Source organism: Pagrus pagrus (genome assembly GCF_965226575.1).
Source record: "Pagrus pagrus genome assembly, chromosome: 6".
NCBI classification, from domain to species: Eukaryota; Metazoa; Chordata; class Actinopteri; order Spariformes; family Sparidae; genus Pagrus; species Pagrus pagrus.
Genome location: NC_140190.1, coordinates 4,536,667 through 4,559,517, shown reverse-complemented (window position 1 = coordinate 4,559,517; position 22,851 = coordinate 4,536,667). Strand labels below are relative to the sequence as shown.

The following is a 22,851-nucleotide window of genomic DNA, read 5'->3' as shown; positions in this document are numbered from 1 at the left end:
ACACCAGCACACACACACACAGACAAGTCATCAAACAAGTGATTCATTAGAAGGCTGCTCCCAGAACCAGACCGAACCAGAGCAAACCAGCAAAAACTATATTTCTAAATTTGATTTGTATTTTTATTTTTTGGTTCAAATCATCTGAGGGGACAAATTGAACCTTATGACGGGTCAGCTTTGGCCTCCAGGCCCCACTTAGGCAGCCCTGGTCTCGAAATACTGTCTTTTAAAACATGAGCAGAAGGACTTTAGAGAGGTTCTGCACCAGCATACCATCATAAAGGTCATAAAATGCAAGAGTCAGCATGTAATCTGCAAAGTAACTAGTAACTAAAGTTTTCAAATAAGTGCAGCGGAGGTGGAAGTGCTATATTTTCCTCCAAAAAGAAGTTGAAAATGGAAATACTCAAGTAAAGTACAAGTACCTCAAAAGAGTAATCACCAGACATAAGCAGTAAAGAGGAGGATGCTGCTCTCCGGGTTTTCATGAGCAGAACTTTATGGAGTTCTCTGTCCTGATTGGATCAAGTGGGCAGGGATACCAGAAAGTCTTTTCTCTTTAAACTCTATAACAGTAATTACTTTTGGACTATAGAGCTACTTAACACTCAGTTTAACAAATAAATAATATTAATAATAATATGTGTTAATGTGTCAAAAGTAATTTTCTGGCAATAAATGTACTCAAGTATCAAAAATACAAGTAAAAGTAAGATTAGACATTACTTCATTTTAAAATGCACTACTTTGGTTCTGATGCATCATGTAATCTGCAAAGTAACTAGTTACTAAAGGTATCAAATAAGTGCAGTGAAGGTGGAAGTACTATATTGTCCTCCAAAGTGTAAAGTGGCAGAAAATGGAAATACTCAAGGAAAGTACAAGTACCTCAAAACTGTCCTTAAGCGCTGAGTGAAAGTACTAAGTTACTTTCCATGACTGAGTTTACAGCAGCCTAAATTAAAAAGTTCATTATTTACACATTTTATTATTGGACCAGTGGGCTGATACTAAATAAATATACACAAAAAACATATATATATATACAGAAAGTATAGCCCCGGGATATATGAGTGTAATATAATGTGTTAGAGCGCCCTCTGGTGGGAATGTCACACATAACCGGCTTTTTTTTTCTTTTTACGAGAAACATTCCTCTCTGGAAGTTTTCCCCGCTGACCCGGGATCAGTTTCCACGAGCTCCTGTTCACCGGTCCTTGTCAGAACCTGACCCCAGACCAGCTCAGCTCCACTCGGCTCTCCGCAGCCCGTCTGTGACGGTCCTCTCTGCATCCTCCAGACCGGCAACGTGGCAAAACTCAACACCTGAAAGTTGCGCTTCTTTTCCCAGATGTAACCTACAGTCGGGTGGAGGGACACGGAACAAGTTTGGGAATATTTCCTCTGGCTGGATTTCTCCTGAAGATGGACGATGTTTCCTCTCCGCAGCTGTCAGGCTGCTCAGGGCGTGTTTACAGCCAGCTCTGTGAGACAGCTCACAGCTGGACCGGGAGCCCACATGAAGGATTATCCACATTTATAATCTGAATGACTTGACTTTGATTTTTTAAACTCTTTTCCCTCCTTTCATTGTGATTATTTACACTGTTTATTCAGAGCACTGCTTCCTGTGCAGGAGCAACACTTGCATGTGTGAACTTTATCCTCCTGTTATCATGCTGACTTGTTATCAGCTCATGTTGGGACGTTTCCTGTGAAATGATGTGGCAGTCGTTGATGCACTTTGACTTTGCGTCTGGCATGTGACAGCTGGAAGAACCTAAACAGAACTTTTTTTTTACTTTGGAACTACAAGACTACAAGAGATCCTGTGTGAAGGGGGTCAACATGGATCACAGAGGTCACCCCCGGCCCGACTCTGCTCAGCACAGAACCAAAGACAGAGAGGACTACTACAGGTATTCCCAGCAGGACAGGGAGCAGAGCTACCCACCACCGAACCCCAGAGAGAGGGACCGGCACTGGGGTCATCCTGACCCCCGATACAGGGCTCATTTCACCAGTCCTCCTGCCAGACCGGATCCTTACAGCACGCAGCAGTACCCTTATGTTCACGGCCACCCAGAACACCAAAGGCCCCACTCCAGGTGTGTACACTCATGGGACGGGTCACGGTTTGTTTTTCCTGTGCTAAGGAAGAAGTTAAAGGTGCCATATGTCAGAACTGGGCACCTGTTGAATTACTCCAAACAAACAGGGGGCAGCGTATCATTGTTTAGGTGAACTGCTCATTTAAAGGAAGAAGAGGGATGTGAAACGCTCCATAAATCAGTGTTTCAGCACGATACCTCCTTTTATTTCCAGGCATGGGTACGAGTATCAGCCGCACAGCCAGTGGGACTACAGAGACGGCTACGGTTATTATGACTACGACTACTACAGAGGACAACACGGACGACAAGGTACAGTGATGCAGAGCAACTCCACGAGACAACCGCAGCTTTTATTAGTTTCAAACAAACACAATCATACTTATGTTGCTCTGATGGTAAAGATGCTGGTCAGTGGGCTGCACAGGACTCCTGGAGGACGGACCGTTACCATGACAGAACATACAAGCAGGAGCATTCAGCGGGGTCCAACACTGACGAGTACAGGTGAGCTGCCAGATGAGTCAGCTCCTTTATTGATTTGTAATTTATCTGAGAGCAGAAAGCCGATCGATTGTAGTCATTGATATGGTGTGCTTGATGAACTTCAGCTTCTGTGTGTTCAGTCAGACTTAGACTCAATGGCCAAAGTCTTGTAATCCTTAACATACTGATACCTGTGTGCTTTTCATCCTGAAACGTCAAAGCTGCTCCTCACCTGGATTTGTATTTCTATGAACATATTGTTGCTTCAGCCCTCTCAGGTACGACCAGAGGAGAGACAGCTCCCAGCATTACCTCAACGACGGCGAGGAGAATCCCTCCAGAGACAACGAGGAGGTCTCCTCTTATTACCTGGGGACGCTAGAAAGCTCCAAAAACTCAGGGTTGTCCTCCAGCAGCTACGAGCTGAGTCAGTACATCAACGGAGCCGAGCCCAGTGAGCCCGCTCACACATCCGACGCTGCAGGTGAGTGTTCAGGTAAAGCTTTTTTCTCTCTTCGCTCAGTTTTTATCATCATGATGTTCTCTGTCGTGCTCAGAACACGGACCTGTGCATCCGACGTCGGCTCCTCTCAAGTACTCAATCCCTCATGCGATCGTCAGCTTTGGGCCCGCAGGCCAGCTGATCCGGGTCACTCCGGGCCGGTCCACGCAGGAGAACGTCAGCCAGCTGGAAATCCACAGTCTGGAGGTAGATTAGATGAGATACTCTTCATTTTAAACACTATATTCTTGAATAATACAAGAGATGTTTTTTTTTTTTGTCTTTATGTGCACAGGTCATTCTCTGTGAGACAAAAGAACAGCAGGAGATGAGAAACTTCCCAGGACCTCTGACCCGGTACTGCTTCATAACCTAATAATGTTAATAAAAATGACTGATACAATTGTGAGACTATTTTTAAAAGTCAATCTTTAAATGTGTTTGATGTTTTTTCATGTTTTGAAGGGAGGATCTGCACAAAGTGGATGCTATAGAGTTTGCCCACCAGAGGGCAGCCGCCTGCATGAGAGCTGACCAGCTGCATGATAAGAAGTCTGCTGCCCTCCTGTGGCATCTACTGATACTGCTCTGCAGGCAGAATGGAGTAAGGAGACAGTAACTCAACATCACATTCATCATGTTTTTTTCCTGATACGCTCGTCACTAAATGTCCAACTGTTGCAGCAAATCGTTGGCTCAGATATCGCAGAGCTGCTGATGCAGGGCTCACACTCAGATGGCAGCTGGGAGTCAGAGGCTCCCACACTCATCGACTTCAGTGACGGCACGACTGCTGAGGTGCCGCCCTGTAAAGGAGACGACCTGCTCACGGGAGACGTCAGCAGCTTCAGCTCGGAGAGCTCAGGGAAGGCCCTGCAGAGTTACACTCAACTGCTGCTGGCAGGGAGGAAAAAGGTTTTTTATTTAGTTTCCTTATTTGAATAAATGTAGCAGACAAGTAAAGTAATGCATTTAAAAATCCCACTGAAGTCAGAGGACACTGTAAGAAAAAAAATAATGTAAAAAAAAAAAAAAAATCCTGTTTTAAAGAAATTGCAAAAACATTGAATAGATTTTTTTCATCAAAGGTTTTACAGAGGAACACAAATTTATCACAATCACTTAAAGTATGAAAACTAAAAGTACTTGAAACATTTTCACGAGAGGACCAACGGGAAGGAAAGAAAAAAAATAATGTGTATTAATTTTTTAATCTTTACTTTTCGGTGACATCTCGGAGATGTTTTCTTTTAGGGCCCTTAAATAAAAATAAAACTGTCTTAGAAGTTCAAGGAGGAAGTCGTTCCACTTTGGTTGAACTACTAACAATGCATTGTGTTATATATAATATGTAATTATAGGATATATATTAAATATGCTCCTTTTTAAATGTGAAATCTTAATCTGAAGAGTAACCAGTGACGACAGCTGTCGGATAAATGTAGTGCGGTAAACTTGCGATGTTTCTGTCTGAAGTGTAGTAAAAGTAAAAGTATACTTGTGTATATATGAGTCCAGTGTGAACTCCCCCATGAAATAGTTTACATCAGGCATTTCATAAGGACACGTTCTGTAACTGAGTGGCCTCTAAGCTTTACATAACATCTGCGTTTGTCCCCCTCACACCTTCCCATATGTTTCCCAGGAGGCCTTGGAGTCGGCTATGAGCAGCGGCCTGTGGGGGCATGCGCTTTTTCTGGCCAGCAAGATGGACAACAGGTCCTATACCACTGTGCTGAACAGGTGAGGCAACTAAAGTCATTTGAGACACGACAGCTGCGAGAGGTCGGCGCAATATACAACTCTACACACGAGTGGTAACGTGTGAAGAAATAAACTTAGATACTTATGGCCTGCTTCGAATGTGTGTGACAGCTACGAGGAGGTGCCGTCACTTGTATTTGGGGTATAACCTCAGCTTCCTGTGTGAGTGAGGAAGTCAGCAACCGCTCGTGTTAGGGTAAGAATATCAGGGTAAGCCAATCAGAGGCAGAAAAGGGCGGGTCATACCCAATGTTGACATCACCCATTGGTTCATGGACAACCGTTTCAAGGCTTCGAATCTGGCATCACGGCCATTATTATTTTGGTTATTTCTCATTAGCTTGCATGCAGTCAGAGTTATTTTTACCCCGTCGCCCTGCTGGCCATCAGAACCATCGAGCTCTGTCCATATTTTATACAGTCGATGTTCATGCCTTTGCCGTCCTGGAGAACATAACTGCACTCTTAAAATCTTGTGTGTCCATCAAGTGATGACACATTGGACTAAAAACAGGTTTATCGCAGACAATCCTACTAACTGATCCCTCAAAAGGAAAGTAAGGAACTCCTACAGCAACTAAACGAGGGAGACAGATGCTTCGACTTGTGACCTGTGTAGCATGTGGCAACGAACATGAAAAGACATCTACTCGATCCAGCAGGTCCTTTGGCTTTCTCACAGTGTCCAAAAATGGTGGCCTTTATTTAGAGGAGGGTAACCAGTGTTTAACGTAGTGTATAAGTCTGCTATTTCTGACCTTTAGTAGTCAAAAGTGCATCAATCATTATTAAGAAAGCAATAATGAGTCATTGTTCCTCTGAGCTCACTACATGTCATTATTTCATTATATATTACCTTGTTTTTGTGCCTCGGACCAGACCAGGAGGTTTTATGATCAATGGTCGTCCAACTTTTCCATTCTGGTGAAAGTGATATATCCAAAACGCCTCGAGGGAACTTCTTAAAAATCTGGCACAAACATCGACTTGAATTGAACTCAAGGATGATATAATTAGAAATTAGTCATCAAAGGTCACTGCGACCTCACAAAACACTTATTTGTCCATAACTGAAGAATTCAAATGCTTTTTACGACAGTTCACACAAATGTCGAAGAGGATAAACTGATGACTTTTTATATCCAAAAGGTCAAAGGTCAACTTCACTGTGACGTCAGTTCAAAAACACAAATGAACTCAGGAGGCTCAGATGGTATCTATTCCCCCAGATGACTGAACTGCACATCTTGTAAACAGATGGATGGTCAGTTTTAGATTAGAGGAGCGACTTCACCCGTGCATTGTGTTATCAGCCCCAGTGTACACACTCTCATACACACAGACGCACAGTCAACAATACACATGATGCATGGCAGAAATAAGACTTCATGTACTCCTGTAGGGGATTATTCGACACAGTCCTCTTCTGTCGTTGTTCAACACCATAACTCAGGAGCAGAGAGGGAGATCTGGTCTGATACTGATCTGGTGACGCTCATCTTGGCTGCCCACCTCGAAACTGCTTCTGATTGTACGATCTGTCGGTGCTGTCGGGTTGAACAGCCACACAGTCTTCCACAAGCTCCTTGGTGATGAGCTTCAGGTGACTGATTATCTATCAGTCCTCTGTACTCCTCTGTAAAAATAGCCTCTAAGTGAAGTCAGACAAATAGTTAAAGTGTAACTCTCGCCAAAATGCAACCTAGGCTTTTTTTGTGAATGTACCCGAGTCAAACCTTCGTGTAAAAGCATAATTACGACGAATGAAAGCCGCTTTTAAGATTTACCGTAGTTTCGCTTTCGGGTCAAAATCTTTTTCAATTGCGTGCTAGGGGCAACTTTATGGTAGCATCAAAATGGCTATTTTTGAAACACTAAGAAGACTCGACACAGCATGAAACTTTGCTCGTAGTATCACCAGGGTCTCTACCAGTGTTGTCACGATACCAACATTTTGGTATCAGTACCAGTACCAACATGTATTTCGATACTTTTCGATACTTTTTCAAATAAAAAGAGAACGCAAAAAATGTCATTACTTTACTACTTTATTTTAATAGAAAATCTTAGAACAATAACATATTAATCAGTAAATAAAATAAAATACCACAAAGACAAGCTTTTCTAATGCACACAATTTTCTCTCAGACTCCGGTCTCCTGTAGGCTACTGGGCCGGGTCTGTTCGAGCCTGTTTGAACTCATCCCCACCGGCAAATCGCACCATATTGCAGAGCAGTTTGACTGACAGTTACCGTTAGCATTAGCCGTTACAGCTAAGTAAACATGAAAGTTAGCTTACCGGTCGAGGAGAAACGTAGCCATTTCGGCGTGCGTTTTGAAGCCGTTAAACTCCTTCATTGCAGTCCATCGACTCCATGCTTGGCCTATGTTGACCCTCGACTTTGCCCTTCTCTGGTCACTCAGCTGCTGAGATAAATAACGCCGTCTTCTCTGAGGCTCCCAAACAGCTACATTAGCAAACTCCATCTCACCCACTGCCAGCCTACAGTAGCTGCGCCGGAACAACAGACAACCCTGGCAACCCGCAATTTACAGCCACTATTGGCTGGTAAAATGTAAACAGAACGTCATTGTCGAGCCCGTCAAAAATGTTAAAAATATTAATTCAGACTAAAAAATATTTTTTTATGGAAAAGCAATACTTTCATTCTGTACCCCTCAAAACGCCCCGTGGATGTATTATTTTTTTTAAAATATTGCTTTTAATAAAGATTCTACATATTCAACCTTTAATAAAAATTATGAACAGATGTAAAATGTAAAAACAAGAGGTGTATCTCATGCAGCCAGTGTAGTTACATGATCACACACTGATTTTGAGTCAATTGATCACATGACCTGGAAGCTATTGAGCTAACATGCTAAGATTTGCATGTAAAAAATAATAAAAATTAATAAAAAATATTTAGAGACGTAAAACGTAAAAACAAAAAGCGTATCTCATGCAGCCAGTGTAGTTACATGATCCCACACTGATTTTGAGTCAATTGATCACATGACCTGGGAGCTATTGAGCTAACATGCTAATGTTTGCTAAGAATTTTCCGCCCTCAGCCATGCACGTTTTAAAACGCTGTTTGCCTCAGTACCCCGGTACCAAATTAGTACCGGTATACCGAACCCTAGTCTCTACACATGAACACGAGCATTGAGAACATTGTTTGTGTACACAGAGTTAACTAAAAGGAAGGTTTTTGAACAACTCACGTTAGCTTTAGCTTGCTCTGCTCGCCGCCGTCCTGCCAGTCGAGATGCGTCGATCCTCGAGTGCGACGTAACATGGAGCTTTCTCATCCAACGTGAGGACTTTTTAAATTTTAAAAGTGTTTTTTTTCGTCGTAATTATGCTTTTACACGAAGGTTTGACTCGGGTACATTCACATTACAGGTTGCATTCTGGCGAGAGTTACACTTTAACTAGAATCATACAAAAATACACTTATATTAACTTTAATTAAAATACTTGTAAGTCTTTACAACACATTATGTGACTCTGGACAGACATGGATGTTAACTACAACCTGACTGGTTAGTAGAATCATACATCTGCGAGGTGGTAACTCTAGTTCGGCGTTTATCTTGGCGTCTGGGTTATTTATAATTTACAGCCTGTATTCTTATTATAGTACATAACGGAGCATTAACACTTTCCTGTGGAGTGAAAAATGATCTGGCTCGACGTATAATAAACTCTGTTAATACCTTTTTAATTTCCAAAACTCCGTTTCTGTGAAATATTTATCATGTAACCCAATCTGTGTTTTACAGACTATTTTGGCTTCATCAGTATCAGCATGTCCCACGCGGCACGTGTCCTGCCGTGACTCTGGAGGAATGTGTGGGGGAGGGTTAACACGTAGCCAGGCCGATTTTTGATTTTTAATTGACAGTGGTGGCAGAATTTGTTCCATTGACGAGGCCTCCATTTAGAAATGTAATGGAAAAATGCTCTTTTGGCAGGTTTACAGGCCAGCTGACGCCCAGCGATCCCCTCCAGACCATCTTCCAGCTGCTGTCTGGGAGGGTCCCTGCTGTAGCCACGGTAAAACAACCAGAACATAAACACACGTGAATTAATACAGAAAGAGATCTGAGAGTGATGTTCTCTTCCCAGTGCTGTGGAAGTGAAAAATGGGGAGACTGGAGGCCACATCTGGCTGTGATGCTCTCCAATGACACAGGAGATCCCGTCGTCCAGCAGAGGGCCATCGTCACCATGGGAGACACTCTCGGTATGATGCGCATTCACAGACTGATCGACGGTTTGTATTTGTGTTTCTACAAGCTGATTGTTTTTCGGTTGCAGCCTCCAAAGGCCTCGTACACGCCGCCCATGTGTGCTACCTGACAGCCAGCGCTCCCTTCGGGGTGTTCACGCAGAAGGCAGACAGGCTGGTGCTTCTCGGCAGCAGCCACAGGTGAGCTGCAAACTGCTTCCTCATGCCAATTATGTGTTTTAGATGTTGTGCATGTAGTCAAAACTTTGATGGAGACACAAGGCAAGAAGTGAATGTCATTCATTGCTCCTTATTTCAGGCAATCCTTTGAATACTTTGCCACAAATCCTGCCATCCAGTGCACTGAGCTGTACGAGTACTGCCAGACACTTGGGGGCAAAGGCTTTTCAATACCGTCCTTTCAGGTAGCTCCCATTTACACCAGATCCGGTTTTTTTTAATATAAATAATACACATCTCATTTGCAGTCATGTTTAAATAAATCTGATGAATGTTGCATTCAGGTGTATAAGTTCCTGTACGCCAGTCGACTGCTGGACTGTGGGCTCGCATCTCAGGCCTTTCATTACTGCGAGGTGGTGGGACAGGCCATCCTCAGACACAGGGAGCCTTTCTTTGTGCTCACCGGAGAGGTTATTAAGGTATGTTCATTTACACACAGACCTAATAAACATACAATCAAAGTGTTTTGGGTGTTTATCAGTTAAGTTGTACGTTGATGTACTGTATGTATGCGTCCTTTCTCCTGCAGCTGTCAGACAGGCTGAGGCACACAGAGGGTCAGTTCAGTGAAGGAGGGCTGAGCGGAGCCGGGCAGGAACCCGACTGGCTGAAACATCTCCGTGCGAGGTACCACAGTTTACAGGTGAGAGCTCCAGACCAGCTGCTGCAGGGCCGTCATCTCAGAAGGATGTCTAGTATAAAGGAAAAATGTGAAAATGAAATATAACTGATCAGAAATTCAACGTTTTTCAACCCATTACATTGTTATGACGTAATGAGTTTTGTTTGTAGTTAGCACCTACATTACGTACGTTGGACAAATTGTTACAGACCTGGGATCTGTGGGGGGCGCCAGATCACACAAAATGCCAGTTTTTACATAATGTTGCTTTAAACCACCCACAACTGCTTAACCATAACTTAAACCAACCAGATCTGCATCAGATTGTACTGTATTGTTCGTCTGACAATATATCTTTATAACTCAATCCTGTGTTATTTTACTCAGACGGGGAGTTACGACTGTACTGAAACATACCAGCCACCCCCTGAAGGAAATGCCCGCGATGAGAGAAAATTGTGCTCAGGTAAATTCATATCATCTCATTAACTCAAATAATGACATGTGTAGCTCATAGAGGAGTTTATTCTGCTTCTGCTGTCAAACTCAACACAAATTCAGGTCCCATTTTTCATGAGACAAGAAAAAAACAGCAATTTCTTTCAAATTATGAGCACAAATTTGTTGAAATCCATGTTAGTGAGCGCTTCTCCTTTGACAAGATAACCCCTGACAGGTGTGACGTATCAAGGTGCTCATTAAACGGCATGATTAGTGCACAGGTGTGCTTTGGACTGGTCACAATGAAAGGCAGTTTTATCACACAACACAGTGCCACAGGTGTCACAAGGTGTCGCAGTACGTCCAGTTGGCCTCACTACCGTAGGTCACATGTCACCACATCTTCACCTTCATCTTCAGCTTCTTCACCTGCAAGATTGTCTGAGACACTTGATAGAATCGAGCAGCCCTTAACGGTCACACCTGTGCTTTTCCTGCTTTGACAAGTCGAAATGTCTGCTGTGAAAGTGAGACAGCCACTGAAGAGGAGTGAACCGACCTTCCACAGGCCACAGACAACAACCTGATTATCTCTATGCAAGACAGAAGCATGAAGCAACTGGTGACATGCAGCTGCAACATCTGTGACATTGTGCTGTGCAAGAAAACTGCACTTCAGACTGGCCTTTCATTGTGACCAGTTCAAGACACACCTGTGCACTAATCATGCTGTTTAATGAGCATCTTGATATGTCACACCTGTCAGGTGGACGGATCATCTTGACAACGGAGAGGTGCTCACTAACATGGATTTCAACAAATGTATGCTCAAAACTAGTTTAAGAAAAACAAACGTGTTTGCTTGTAAATACTCTCAAAGATACGTAGAAATGTTGCTGTCATTTTTATTTTGCTACAGAATCAGACTTGGACGATCCAAGCCGGGACATCCAGAGTCCAGAGCCTGAGCTTCTTTATTACAGAGGCAGCGAGGATCAGGAGAGCTTTGAGCATCCAGTTGACAGAAACACAGAGGAAATGACAGCGACGTCATGGGATGCTAGTGGAGCTCAGAACTGGTACAAAATGTTCAGAAACTGGCCTCATTTAATTCAACCACATGTGATACCCGGTCTGAATGAACGCTGTTATGTCACTGATCCCTCCTTGTTCTCTCTGTCCAGGCCACACACCAATTACCCACCGCCAGTAACGATGGTTTATGCTCCCTCAGCGCCCACAGTGGCCGCGGGCCAAGACTTCAGTTATCATAACACAGATAGCGCTGAAGTCACAACTGCCCCGCCTCATTGTCCTCAGAGTGATCTGCCATCGGCAGCAGAGGGTGAGAAGAAGCCCTAATGTTAGACAGCATTCATGTGTCTGTATTGATGTTTATTATGGACTCTGGGGAGTTGGCGTGTGTGTGATACTTTGATTTCATTGCTCTTACAGGGGCTGGGTTGTTCTCTGTAGCCGGCCCAGTGAGTAATATTCTGTTCTGATAAATAAGCAAGAAACACAAAGATGGCAACCTCCTGGTTCATTGTCTTCGTTTTATTTTTCCTTGTTCAAAATGTCAATGCTTTATAGCTGTAATGTTTGATTACAATACAAATATACAGTGTATTGACATATACTGAAAAAACACAATGTAATATATTTAAAATACATTTCCATACATGACAATAGACCACATACAGTATATTTGACAATACATGCCAGTATATAGAGTGCCGCAGGAAAGAGTCCCAAAAAGGAGAAATCAGTTCAGATTTTTGCACTGTCGGTTCCCTCGTCTCAAAGCAAATGGGTTTTTTAACAGGGTTTGGTTAGATGCCTGAAATACGGTCTTTTGTTACCACAAGCTTAAGAGATGAACATGTTTTGTCCTATGACATAAAGTATGTTTAGGCTTCTGTGTCTTTCAAAAAAGCCGGTTGCTAAACAAGTGGCTAAATGAGACTACAGAGGTCATCAGGGACATTAAACGTCTCCTTACTAGATAACATATTGGATACATAACACACCTGTATTACAGTAGATTAGACAATGTACCTGGAAAATATGATAATATTTCTTACAATATATGAAAAATGGCAATATCGTTGTTATATTCAATCATGCATTACAGGAGAAAATATTGGCTTATAACTGATGACACAAATAATGTAAATGAATATAATAGATTTACATGTGTAGAACATTTCTACTGCATCAGTGAACCTTTTCGTAGCGTTGGTAATGTTTCCAGAAAGTCATGTGTATGTGTGTCTTTGTCTGTGACTGCTTTTTAAAGACGGGGGGTCAGATGCTGGAGGTCGGCATCAGTCAGCAGGGGCAAAGCCAGCACAGCACCCTGCAGGGTCCAGAGGCCTCCGAGCAGAACCACGGGCCTCCTCAACAGGTGGGCGGAGCCTCTGTCATTGACAACATTTTAAACCACGTCGCACGAGTCGTTTGACATGTGTGTATTTTCTGTGTGTTTCATGTAGAGCACAAAGGCGGGATGGTTCAGTGGTTGGTTCAAATCAAAACCCAAAGATGTTCAGAAGGAGAGTCCGGAGCAGGGAGGCCCAGCTCAGACAGTAAGAGTAGAGACTGAATATGCTTGAGTATTCATAGTTTTCAATGTGGTGATGTAAGATATGTATTTTTCTATGTTTTCTCAGAAGCTGCCACCAACTACTAGTCTCTCTCCTCCTCCTCCTCCCCTGCCCGGCGTCGTCCCTCCTGGCACGTTCCCGTCACAGCCTCCCTCTGCAGGGATTAATCCATTTTCAAGGAAAGCAGGTGAATTATGAAATGATTTTTCTAATTTTATTTCATTTAGAAGTCATAAATATGTTGCCATGTTCAGAGTGCGAATTATACGAAGACAGTTGGGGGGGTTAACTTTTTCTCAAGGGTTTAAAGGGAACCCATTACGACGCAGACGCTTCAGTGAACTGAAGTCTTACTGTCCTGCTTGTTCAACATAATATCTGCAGTCTAGATGATGTTAAATCCATTACACCAGCTCACAGGGAAAGTACCACACCAACAAAGTATTGTAGATCAAAACTGCCAGCAAGACCATCGTCTCCACTCTCACACAGACCCACACAATGCACAAAGGACCAAATAATCCATCAACATGCCAAAGAGGTAGACAGATATGTTACATATGGCCTGACTAGCATTCAGTCTACATTGTAGATCCATTACTGGTCCCAATACCAATATGAATGGATAAGACAGGACTCAACCTATAGGCTCAAAAGCCTCAGCATTATTTCAGAAGTGAGAAACATATGGATCCTGTATGGACTTTCTATTAGACTATTTTCAGTGTAAGAAAACTGCTGATTTTTGGGTGGTCTATGCCTTTAAGTAGTAGCTAGGCTAATGTTTCAGTCTTCAGTCTTAAAAAACTGACCAGAGAGGTTTGGTTTGACTGTCCTTGGCTTTCCTCCCTGTCACCCATGATGTTGAAACCTCGCCGTACTCATGTCTTCCTGTGACTCTGACGTCCTCCTGCGTCCATAATACGACAGCACATGCGTGTAAAAACTCACCAGCAGCCATACTGTCCTGCAGCCTGCGTGACAACCACACAAAACATAGGTGGCATTATCATCTCTAAGCTGTTTTTCAACTAACTCTTTTTTTAGCACTGATAAAGTGCCCAATATTTCCCACTATCATGTTTCATATCAAGTACAGAAATGCTCTGGATGGACTCACATAGTAACTCATATGTGACGGAAACAGCTGAGTTGTGCTTCCCAGAAGGTGACGGCAGCAACTCACCAGTGGACGCAGGAACATGTTGACCTCAATAAACCCTCACAGCCACGTAAAAGACTTATCAAAATGAAATAATGAACTAAAGAAACTAAATACATTACTCATGTACTGCACTTAAGTACAATTTTAAGGTTCTTGAGTATTGTTTTATGCTACTTTATACTTCCACTGCACTGTATTTCAGAGGAAATCATTGTACTCTCTACTCCACTACATTAATTTGACAGCTTTATATTACTTAGACAATCTTATAAATCACACTGCCTTATTAAAGATTAAACAAGTGGTTCACAAACTGTTCAGCTTGTGAGCCCTGACAAAAAAAAATCTGTGGATTTGTCTCATTCGTCTATAAGTTGTTTACAGTTCCACCAAAGAGACATTTCCCCTCACATTGTTTCTGATACGTAACTGTTTGAGGCCCCAAAGAAGTAAAACTCTACAATATTTCACAAAAGTGCAAAGAAAAATCAGAAAAATTAACCCAAACTTATGTAGCAGAAGTTTGTTTTTCTTCTTTTGTACCCGACCTATCCTCTCATGACCCCTTAGCAAACATTAGATGACATTTTGGAAATGCTGAGCCGTAGACACGCGTTAGTCTAGCTAGATAGCTACTTACATTATCCTACAGCGTTTTGAACACGGGCCAGCAACTGATGGGAGTGACACAGGCAGATCATTCACCTAAGGTAAGGTTAGGAAATGATGCGGTCCACTTTAGGAGCTTCTGAAATCATATTAAAAGATTCTTCTAGGCGAGTATATGGAAAATATATGGTAATGTTTACAAGTATAGGTAGGAAGGATAAACGTTCAACCCCCCCCCCCCCCCCAACCTGTTGTTTTCACCTCTTTTGTGGGTGTCTGGGTCGTAATTAGGGTGGTCAGTTCCCCCAAATCACCCCTGTAATTCAAACCCTGGCCATGTTCCACATTCTTGTAATGTGAAAATTGTGAGGTCGCGACCCTTTTAGAGGAGCGTGATCTTTTCTGTTTTGCTGCCATTAACACAGTCAACCAACGTGTCTGATTTCATATTTCCGCTGAAGCAAATAAGATGCAGCTTGCATTTTTTTTAAGCACTGAAATTTAAAACAGCGATAAGGCTGACACACACACGACATTTTACCAACAGCAAACTATGCAAATATGATAGTTTTCTATAAATATCCTTCTTCATAGGCCAACAGCTGGGGTAGGAACCATGACCATGTGTCACAGGTAAGTTAATCCACTTACAGATAAATATATCTCTAACATTTTTTTGATTTTTGAAGGATTTAATCACTTTAACATGTTACATTGTTATTTTTAGGACCACTGACACCACTGAAACCAAAGTGGGGACATCATTCCACCTGCGACTACCAGCGCCTTAATGTCTAATGAGAGCTTCACCTGAGTTTGGATGAAGACCATTAAGATCCACACAACTCCTCACCACCAACATTTCTTTTTTAAGGATGCCCTTTCACAACCCCAGCTTGTGCACCTTCATGTTCCATATTAGGTCCAGAAATACTCTGGATGGACTGACATAGTAACTCATATGTGACTGAAACAGCTGAGTTGTGCTTCCCTAAAGCTGACGGCAGGGAACTGTGTGAAGGATTAGACCTTGCGGAAAAAGTTTGGGAGTGCAAAGTGTGACCACTTAAAAAGTCCCCACTGAGTATTGTATGTCAGACTCACGGCTCAGGTCACCCGCAAATGATTATCCATTCAATATGATGCAAGAGAATCAGCTAACCTTGAGTTTAAGAAGCATAAAGTACAGTACGATCATAACATGTCTATGCACTTAAATAAAACAACTTACCAATAATTAAAAAATACATTAAAACACAGATGAGATCTCTTAAATGTTTGTCGTAGGGATGTTAATGATAAATGATTAATAAATTAACTGATGTTAATTTAAAAAAAAAAAGTCTCAACTGACATTCAGAGATGGGTGCAACACATCAAAAAGACATTCTATATAAACTGATATTATAACATTTGGGTTTTGATGGGCCGGTCGTTGAACACCACTGACGCTAAGGAGAAGGACTTTCTGTCGGCCTCAAGGAAATTCTGGCAAACAAACCATCCGGTGTCTCAGGAAGGGTTAGCGGTGCTTAGCCCCGGCTGTGTTGAGCCGGGGATGATAACTGCTGACTGGGATTGGGGATATTGTCAGGCAGCGGAAAGGGAGTTTGCCCGTACAGTCTTGTGGACTTTTTATAGAGAACACCTGGGGAGCACCATGGAGGATACAGCAGGAGTATGGGATAACGGGTTAATTCCTACGAGCTATCCGGTTCCTATAAAACCAGAGTGCGAGCCATGACCCTATACTCGGCACAAAGTCACATTCCCAGTGTGTGTTGGACTCCGCCAGGGTTGTCCCTTGTCCTCGATCCTGTTTGTGATATTCATGGACATGATCACAAGGTGCAGCCTTGGTAAGGAGAGTGTCCGGTTGGGGAACCACAGAGTTGTGTCTATGCCGGTGACGTGGTTCTGCTGGCTTCTTCAGCCTGTGACCTCCACGGGGGCGGTTTGCAGCCAAGTGTGAAGCAGTTCAGATGAGGGTCACCACCTCCAAGTCCAAGGCCATGGTTTTCTACTGGAGAACAGTGGTGGTTGGGGGGTTAGACCCCTGCCCCAAGCAAGGGAGTTTAAGTATCTCGGGGTCTTGATCATGAGTGATGGGAAGATGAATCGTGAGATGGACAGGTGGTTTGGTGTGGTGTCAGCAGTACTGTAGGGGTTGCGCCGGACTGTTGTGGGTAGTCACCAAAAGAATGAGATTGAGGATACAAGCAGACGAAGTGACGCAGGCTGGGCTCTGCCTTAGAGATAGGGTGAGGAGCTCGGACATCCGGAGGGAGCTCGGAGTAGAGCAGATGCTCCTTTGCATTGAAAGGAACCAGCTGAGGTGGTTCGGGTATCTGATTAGGATACCTCCGATAGACCCAGAACTTTCTGGAGGGATACCTCGTTTTTTTTTTATCTCGTCTTGCCTGGGAATGCTGTGCGATCCCCCAGGAGGAAGTGGAAAGTGTTTCTGGTGAGAATGATCCTGCTCAGCCTGCTGCCAGATAACCAGAAGAAGATAGATGGATGGAAGTTGAGTGGAGATCCGCAAGTCATTTTTTAGGTTCATCATTCAAGATACTTGGGTTTTGCGTCAAACATATAATAAGTCAGTGGTTAAAACTGTTTTCTAATCGAAAAACATATTTTATATATTCTGAACGACTGATGACTGAGTGAAATTGCTGGAACATTTTACAAATCCTAGTTTGCCGACTTTGCAATGCTTAGTGAAGTAGAAGTGGTCGGACGCATTCAGGTGAAAAAAAAATGGAGGAACGTGTTCTCATGATGTCACGCTGCCTAGATGGATGATACCACATGCAGGGAGGGGGGGAGGGAGGGCAGACAGGGACAGACCTCTGCCAGGCAAACTGTCAACACGACCTACACTAGCTAGCAGATTCTTGTAGGATCAAACTGTTTGTGTGCTTATGATATTTAAAATGCCTTCGTCTCAGAAAGTTATTAATATTTCTGTTGCGTAAACGTTTGTGTGACGACAGAGCTGGTTTGGCTTCTTATATTGTATATAAACAACAGTAACACACAGTAATATATACTCATGGAAAATATTTTAAGGTAATATTTTTATCACTGTGTCGCCTTGTAAGATGTTCTGATGTAACTGAGATTGTTTTTTATATCTGTCGTACGGCTTCTGCTTAATGTATTATGTCAATGCTGTTTTGTACCCCTGTACCGGCACATGTATTGTATTAATTACCAGTTCATCAGTCACATATTGAATAAATGGATCTTGCCAACAAATAGCAGGGATACCACATGGGGGCCTCTCAGTTAATGTAGAGTAAGTGACAACACAACAGGTGCTGTCTCCTTTTACCATTAGTCTGCAGTTGCCAAGTGTATATGGGACAAACTGACAGGGACTCACACACACACTCTCACACACACACACACACACTCAGACAGACAGCCAAGATTACCAACAGCCACTGCTTACTGCCATCCATTAACATATCAGAGCATAAAAACATTTATAGGGGTAGTTTTATGAAAGACCGTTTCAAAAGGTGTCCAGAATATCTGTGCTGATCCTTGTTTCAAATGAGTTCACGGAGAGCAAACATGAGTAAAAACTGATGCTGAAATGAACATTTTGTTAAAAAAAAAAGTTTTATTGCACTTCATCACACTACAGTTTTTGCAATGTTTTTTCCCTGTTATCCACCACAGCTTGAGCTCCTACATGCTCAAGTTTGAAAGACCCTTTTAATAACCAAACATGCTTGGTGAGTGTACTAACAAAATAAGAATACAACATTTACTACATATGTACACAGTTTTAGGGGTAATTTCCCTCTTTATAACGGGGTAAATACTATGTGCTGTCATAGCAAGTGACCTTTGCAGTTAGAGCCTCTGTAAGCTCTGTTTTGGACTACTATCACGTTTCATTTTGTTTCTTTACCCCACATTTCTGATTGCGTATGTTACAGGATTATCACCTGAATCTGATAAATGAATCACCCACAATGCAACTTGGCCACAGAGTGACATCACTGGAGGCAATTTTATCAGATGACGTGCAGCTTCCTCTTGAGCCACAAAAGACTTTAAACTACTTTTTTCACACATGCAGTGGCACTCCCCGAGCCCTGTAATCACACTTTAATGTGCAGAATTGGTGGAGTTACCCTTTAAGAGTCCACTTCATCTGTCAGGACAATATAATGTAGCAGCTTCCTGCCAATGATTGTTGCTGTCATCTCCTGTGTGATGCTATTTGGTGGGTATTTAAATCTCCGGGCGTCCACAAATTCATGATGATGAAGCAGTGGACCGTTTGAAATGCCACTGTGGCCGTTTGAGTGCCATCCATACTTGAAACGAGTCAGCATGTGCTACCTTGGCCACCGTACAATGAATGACCAAGGCATGCAATTACATCACTGGTTGTCATGTATCATTATTAACTACCTGAGTTTCCTAAATCCTTTTTATTTCCTAACTACAGTGGCAATGTTGTGCTTGTTATTAACTACATGTATAATAATCTTAATGCTCTTAATCCTCTAAATCTCTCTTAGCATGCTCATAAATTTTACACCGTTAAGCTGTCAGCTCCAGTGTCGATGCTGCGGTGAACTTTTATACCAAAACATTTGGAAGTAAGAGCCAGGTTTTACAAGCATTTAAGGCACAGTCATCAAATATACATACCTGGACATAAATAAAATGGTAACCTTTGACCTTGAATGGATCCGATTAGCCTGGAAGTGATTATTTGAAAAAATGATCCCACCGCATTTAGATTTACAGTTGCAAATCGAATAAATTGCACTCACACAGTCCCTGTCTTTACACAGATCAGACACTGTCCCTGTGGTCCAGCATATGCTGCTGAAGCTTTGTGGCACACTGGAAAGACTTGTCACACTCTGCACACACAAAGATCCTCCCAGCACAGGTTTGCTCCTGGTGAAGCTGCAACGCGGCCAGGTGGCTAAAGTTCTTGCTGCAGCCCGTGCACCTGTGGGGTTTCCCTTTATTGTGGATGTACTGGTGACGAACGAGGCGGGAAACCATGGCGAACGCCAGGCCGCACTCTGTGCACTTGTGTGGCCGCTCTCCGCTGTGGATGGCCTCGTGCTCGGTCAAGTTGGACGACTTTGTGAAACACTTGGAGCACACGGAGCAGACGAACGGACGCACTCCTCTGTGGATCTTCTGGTGCTCCGTCATGCGACTTTCCAGAGCGAAGGCCTTCCCACAGTCGGGGCAGGAGAAAGGTCTTTCTCCCAGGTGCTTACGCTCGTGACGCTTCAGAGAGAGGGGTTTATTGAAGGTCTTGCCACATTGCGTGCATGGGAAGGGCTTGTCATTGGTGTGGATGTTCCTCTCATGCTTTCGCAGGTCAGAGGATCGAATGAAATCCTTGCCGCACGTGTCGCAGACGTAGGGCTTTTCACCAGTGTGTGTGCGGATATGCTTGCGGTAATCTGAGGACCAGATATAGGTCTTGACACAGAAGGGGCAGTGATATGGTCTTTCACCTGTGTGTAGGCGCTTGTGCTGCTGCAGCGTGCCCTGGTGAGAGTAAGCCTTGCCACATATATCACACACATGTGGCTTGAGGCCAGTATGCGTCTGTAAGTGACTCTGTAGGTTGCAGAACTTCTTGAACGCCCAGTGGCAGTGGGTGCACTTGAAGGGACGCTGCTCTGTGTCGTCTCCACCGCGTTTTTTCATCGCTACCAGAAGTCGAGCCATCTTGTCTTCTTCGTGCTTTTTAAGCGATTTCTTCACAGGACGACTATTCACAGTCTTCTCTTTGGTCTTATTCCCACCTCCACCTACATTATAATTCTCAACATTGAGCTCTTTGAGCTTTGATGCTCTCTGTTTGACTGGAGGATCACTTTGTACCTTATGGCTCTTGAGGTATTTCGAGCATTTCCTTTCCTCCTTTTGCGCAGCAGCATTAGATCCATATATTTTGTTGCTCTCAGAATATTTAGTGCACTGCAACGACTCCGGACTGCTGCATTCTTGGTCATCATCAAGTCTTGTTTCGTCCCCCGGTGACAGCTCAGAAAACTTCTCCACGAGACACCACTTCGGTACCTGGGGGTTCAGATAAAGGACTCCAGTGTCGCTGCTCTCTGGAAGTGAGTTCACACCTACACAAATGCTGCCTAATGCAGAATCAGCCTCCATTTCATGAGTGCTGATTAAGATCTGTCCATCTGGGGGAGAAGGAGTGATACAATGCCTGTCTTCATGCTCCTTTCCACTTCTCTTTTCAACAACTTGTCTGTCAGACATCCCTGGGGAGATCTCATCAGCCATGGTCACTTGTGCATCGAGTCATGAAATCATCTACATGAGTTTGAAGCTGTTCAGGGAATTCCTGATGCCGCCTTGAAAAGACCTGGAAAATGCAATAGACAGAGCATGTTATTACCATCCTCATCTAATCCTAATGGGCATGCTTTTATCATAGCTTCCATTCCCTTCCGAATATAAATGATCATATCATATTTAAGTCTAATTTCCTCACATGACCTTACAGATCTGTTTGCAATGCTTAGCTGCAGCTTTCACCAGATATCTTGGGTATGTTCGTCACATGAACGTGCACCTTGCACATCCACATTCCCAAACTTCAACAGTTTTGCTTATCTTTCCATAAAAATACAACACATGAATTTCAACTTAACAAACTGAAAACATTATACCAAGCTACTTACCCTGCGGTCTTCTTCCAAGCGGGGGAGAGATTTATGCTAGATCCAGTATACCACTACGGGAGATGTTCAGTGAGTGGTGTTAACAGGCGGGGTTTGGCAACAGCCGTCTCTGGGTCAGCATCTATCCGGCTAGTCAGCACAGCCGTGATATCTTAACGGCCTGGCTCAGCTTACCTTTCACTGGCTTAGCTTACCACCCGCTCGTGTACAGCGCCGCTAAGTAAGTCATACAGTCAATATCACAGGCTGAGAAGTTGAAACTCCTGTTAAGTTGATGAAAACATACTACAAGGAACATTTAACTGTCAAAGAAACGGTCTCAATTTAATACTGATGCTTCTATATGAACAAACTAGACCATTACTGAGAAGCTATTTCTATAAAGGTGTGAAAGATATTTTTACTGCCTGTCACTGGCTCACATTCTGACTTATCCCTGCAGATAAGTCATAAAATGAAAGCTACTTTTGATGGTGGAGTGCTGAAGGTTAACTGAGGAGGAGTCACGCAGCCTGATGACAGAAGTTGTTGTCCAAAACATGTGCAGGTGTTTCTCAGATCAAGATCTTTTGACACAAGGCACTGGTGCTGAGACCGCTTTGGTCCACAGGAGTCACCAGAATCTACAAATAAATGAAAGTTCCTTGTTTTTTGTTTTTTTTTAGCTTAAAGGTGCAGTATGTCAGAATTGGCCAGCTGTAGAAATTATACGCCACACAAATAGGGGGCAGTATATCACCAGAGTAACTGCTAACTGTAGCATTTGCTAGTTAGCTTAGTTAGCCATATAGCTAGTGGTCCAATCGCGTGACTTGTTGTCACTGCTTATTACAGGAGCCCTGGACTGCTGGGGCTAACTGGTTAGCATGCTAGCTTCAGCAGATGTCTCTGTCTCTGTTAAGTCCAGTGTGCCGGATTTAGGAGGATCTATTGAAACACATTGAATATAATATTCATAATTACATGGCCACCAGTGTATAATAATCACCTGAAAGTAAGAATTGTTGTGTTTTTATATCTACAGGGAGAGCAAGTCCTCTTCACAGTGGTCCAGATCTGACAAGCCACCGGCTCTAGAGAGGGTCCTTCATGTTTCTTTGAGTTTTGTGGCCTCTGCCGGTTCTCACGCATGCTTGGAGGGGGGGAAGGGTGAGGAAACAGGTAGAAGGTTAGTTGTAAACTGCAGCCTCACCACTAGATGATACTGAAGCCCAAACACTGGGCATTAAAAGAATGATTTAAACAGTGAAACTGTATGTAGACATATAATATGTTTGGTGAGGGACTAAAACTTGTAAAACATGTATGGCTGCGACTGGAGGAGGGGGTCTGAGTTCCAGTCTAGAGAA

The 22,851-nt window shown here is 43.2% G+C and overlaps 2 protein-coding genes across 3 annotated transcripts; one reads left to right on the top strand and one right to left on the bottom strand.

The window, feature by feature from the left end:
• The first annotated feature begins 1,251 nt into the window (after positions 1–1,251).
• sec16b (SEC16 homolog B, endoplasmic reticulum export factor) lies at positions 1,252–18,079 on the top strand. The gene is made up of 24 exons (XM_084355426.1): positions 1,252–2,111; positions 2,329–2,426; positions 2,519–2,621; positions 2,870–3,084; positions 3,158–3,309; positions 3,398–3,459; positions 3,568–3,706; positions 3,787–4,017; positions 4,748–4,845; positions 8,850–8,931; positions 9,004–9,121; positions 9,196–9,307; positions 9,426–9,531; positions 9,631–9,768; positions 9,879–9,992; positions 10,359–10,437; positions 11,332–11,491; positions 11,597–11,757; positions 11,868–11,896; positions 12,712–12,819; positions 12,908–13,000; positions 13,085–13,205; positions 15,387–15,425; positions 15,520–18,079. The coding sequence occupies exons 1-23, from the start codon at positions 1,852–1,854 to the stop codon at positions 15,401–15,403; spliced, it is 2,796 nt and encodes a 931-aa protein (XP_084211552.1). The 5' UTR covers positions 1,252–1,851; the 3' UTR covers positions 15,404–15,425; positions 15,520–18,079.
• A 327-nt stretch (positions 18,080–18,406) lies between these two features.
• On the bottom strand, positions 18,407–21,632 carry znf648 (zinc finger protein 648). Of its 2 annotated transcripts, none has more exons than XM_084354411.1 (2): positions 21,503–21,632; positions 18,407–21,183 (listed from the first exon to the last, which is right to left on the bottom strand). In XM_084354411.1, the coding sequence occupies exon 2, from the start codon at positions 21,099–21,101 to the stop codon at positions 19,620–19,622; it is 1,482 nt and encodes a 493-aa protein (XP_084210537.1). In that variant the 5' UTR covers positions 21,102–21,183; positions 21,503–21,632; the 3' UTR covers positions 18,407–19,619. The 2 variants fall into 2 exon arrangements, with proteins under 2 accessions (XP_084210537.1, XP_084210538.1); XM_084354412.1 differs by lacking the exon at positions 21,503–21,632 and adding an exon at positions 21,323–21,357.
• Positions 21,633–22,851: the final 1,219 nt, after the last annotated feature.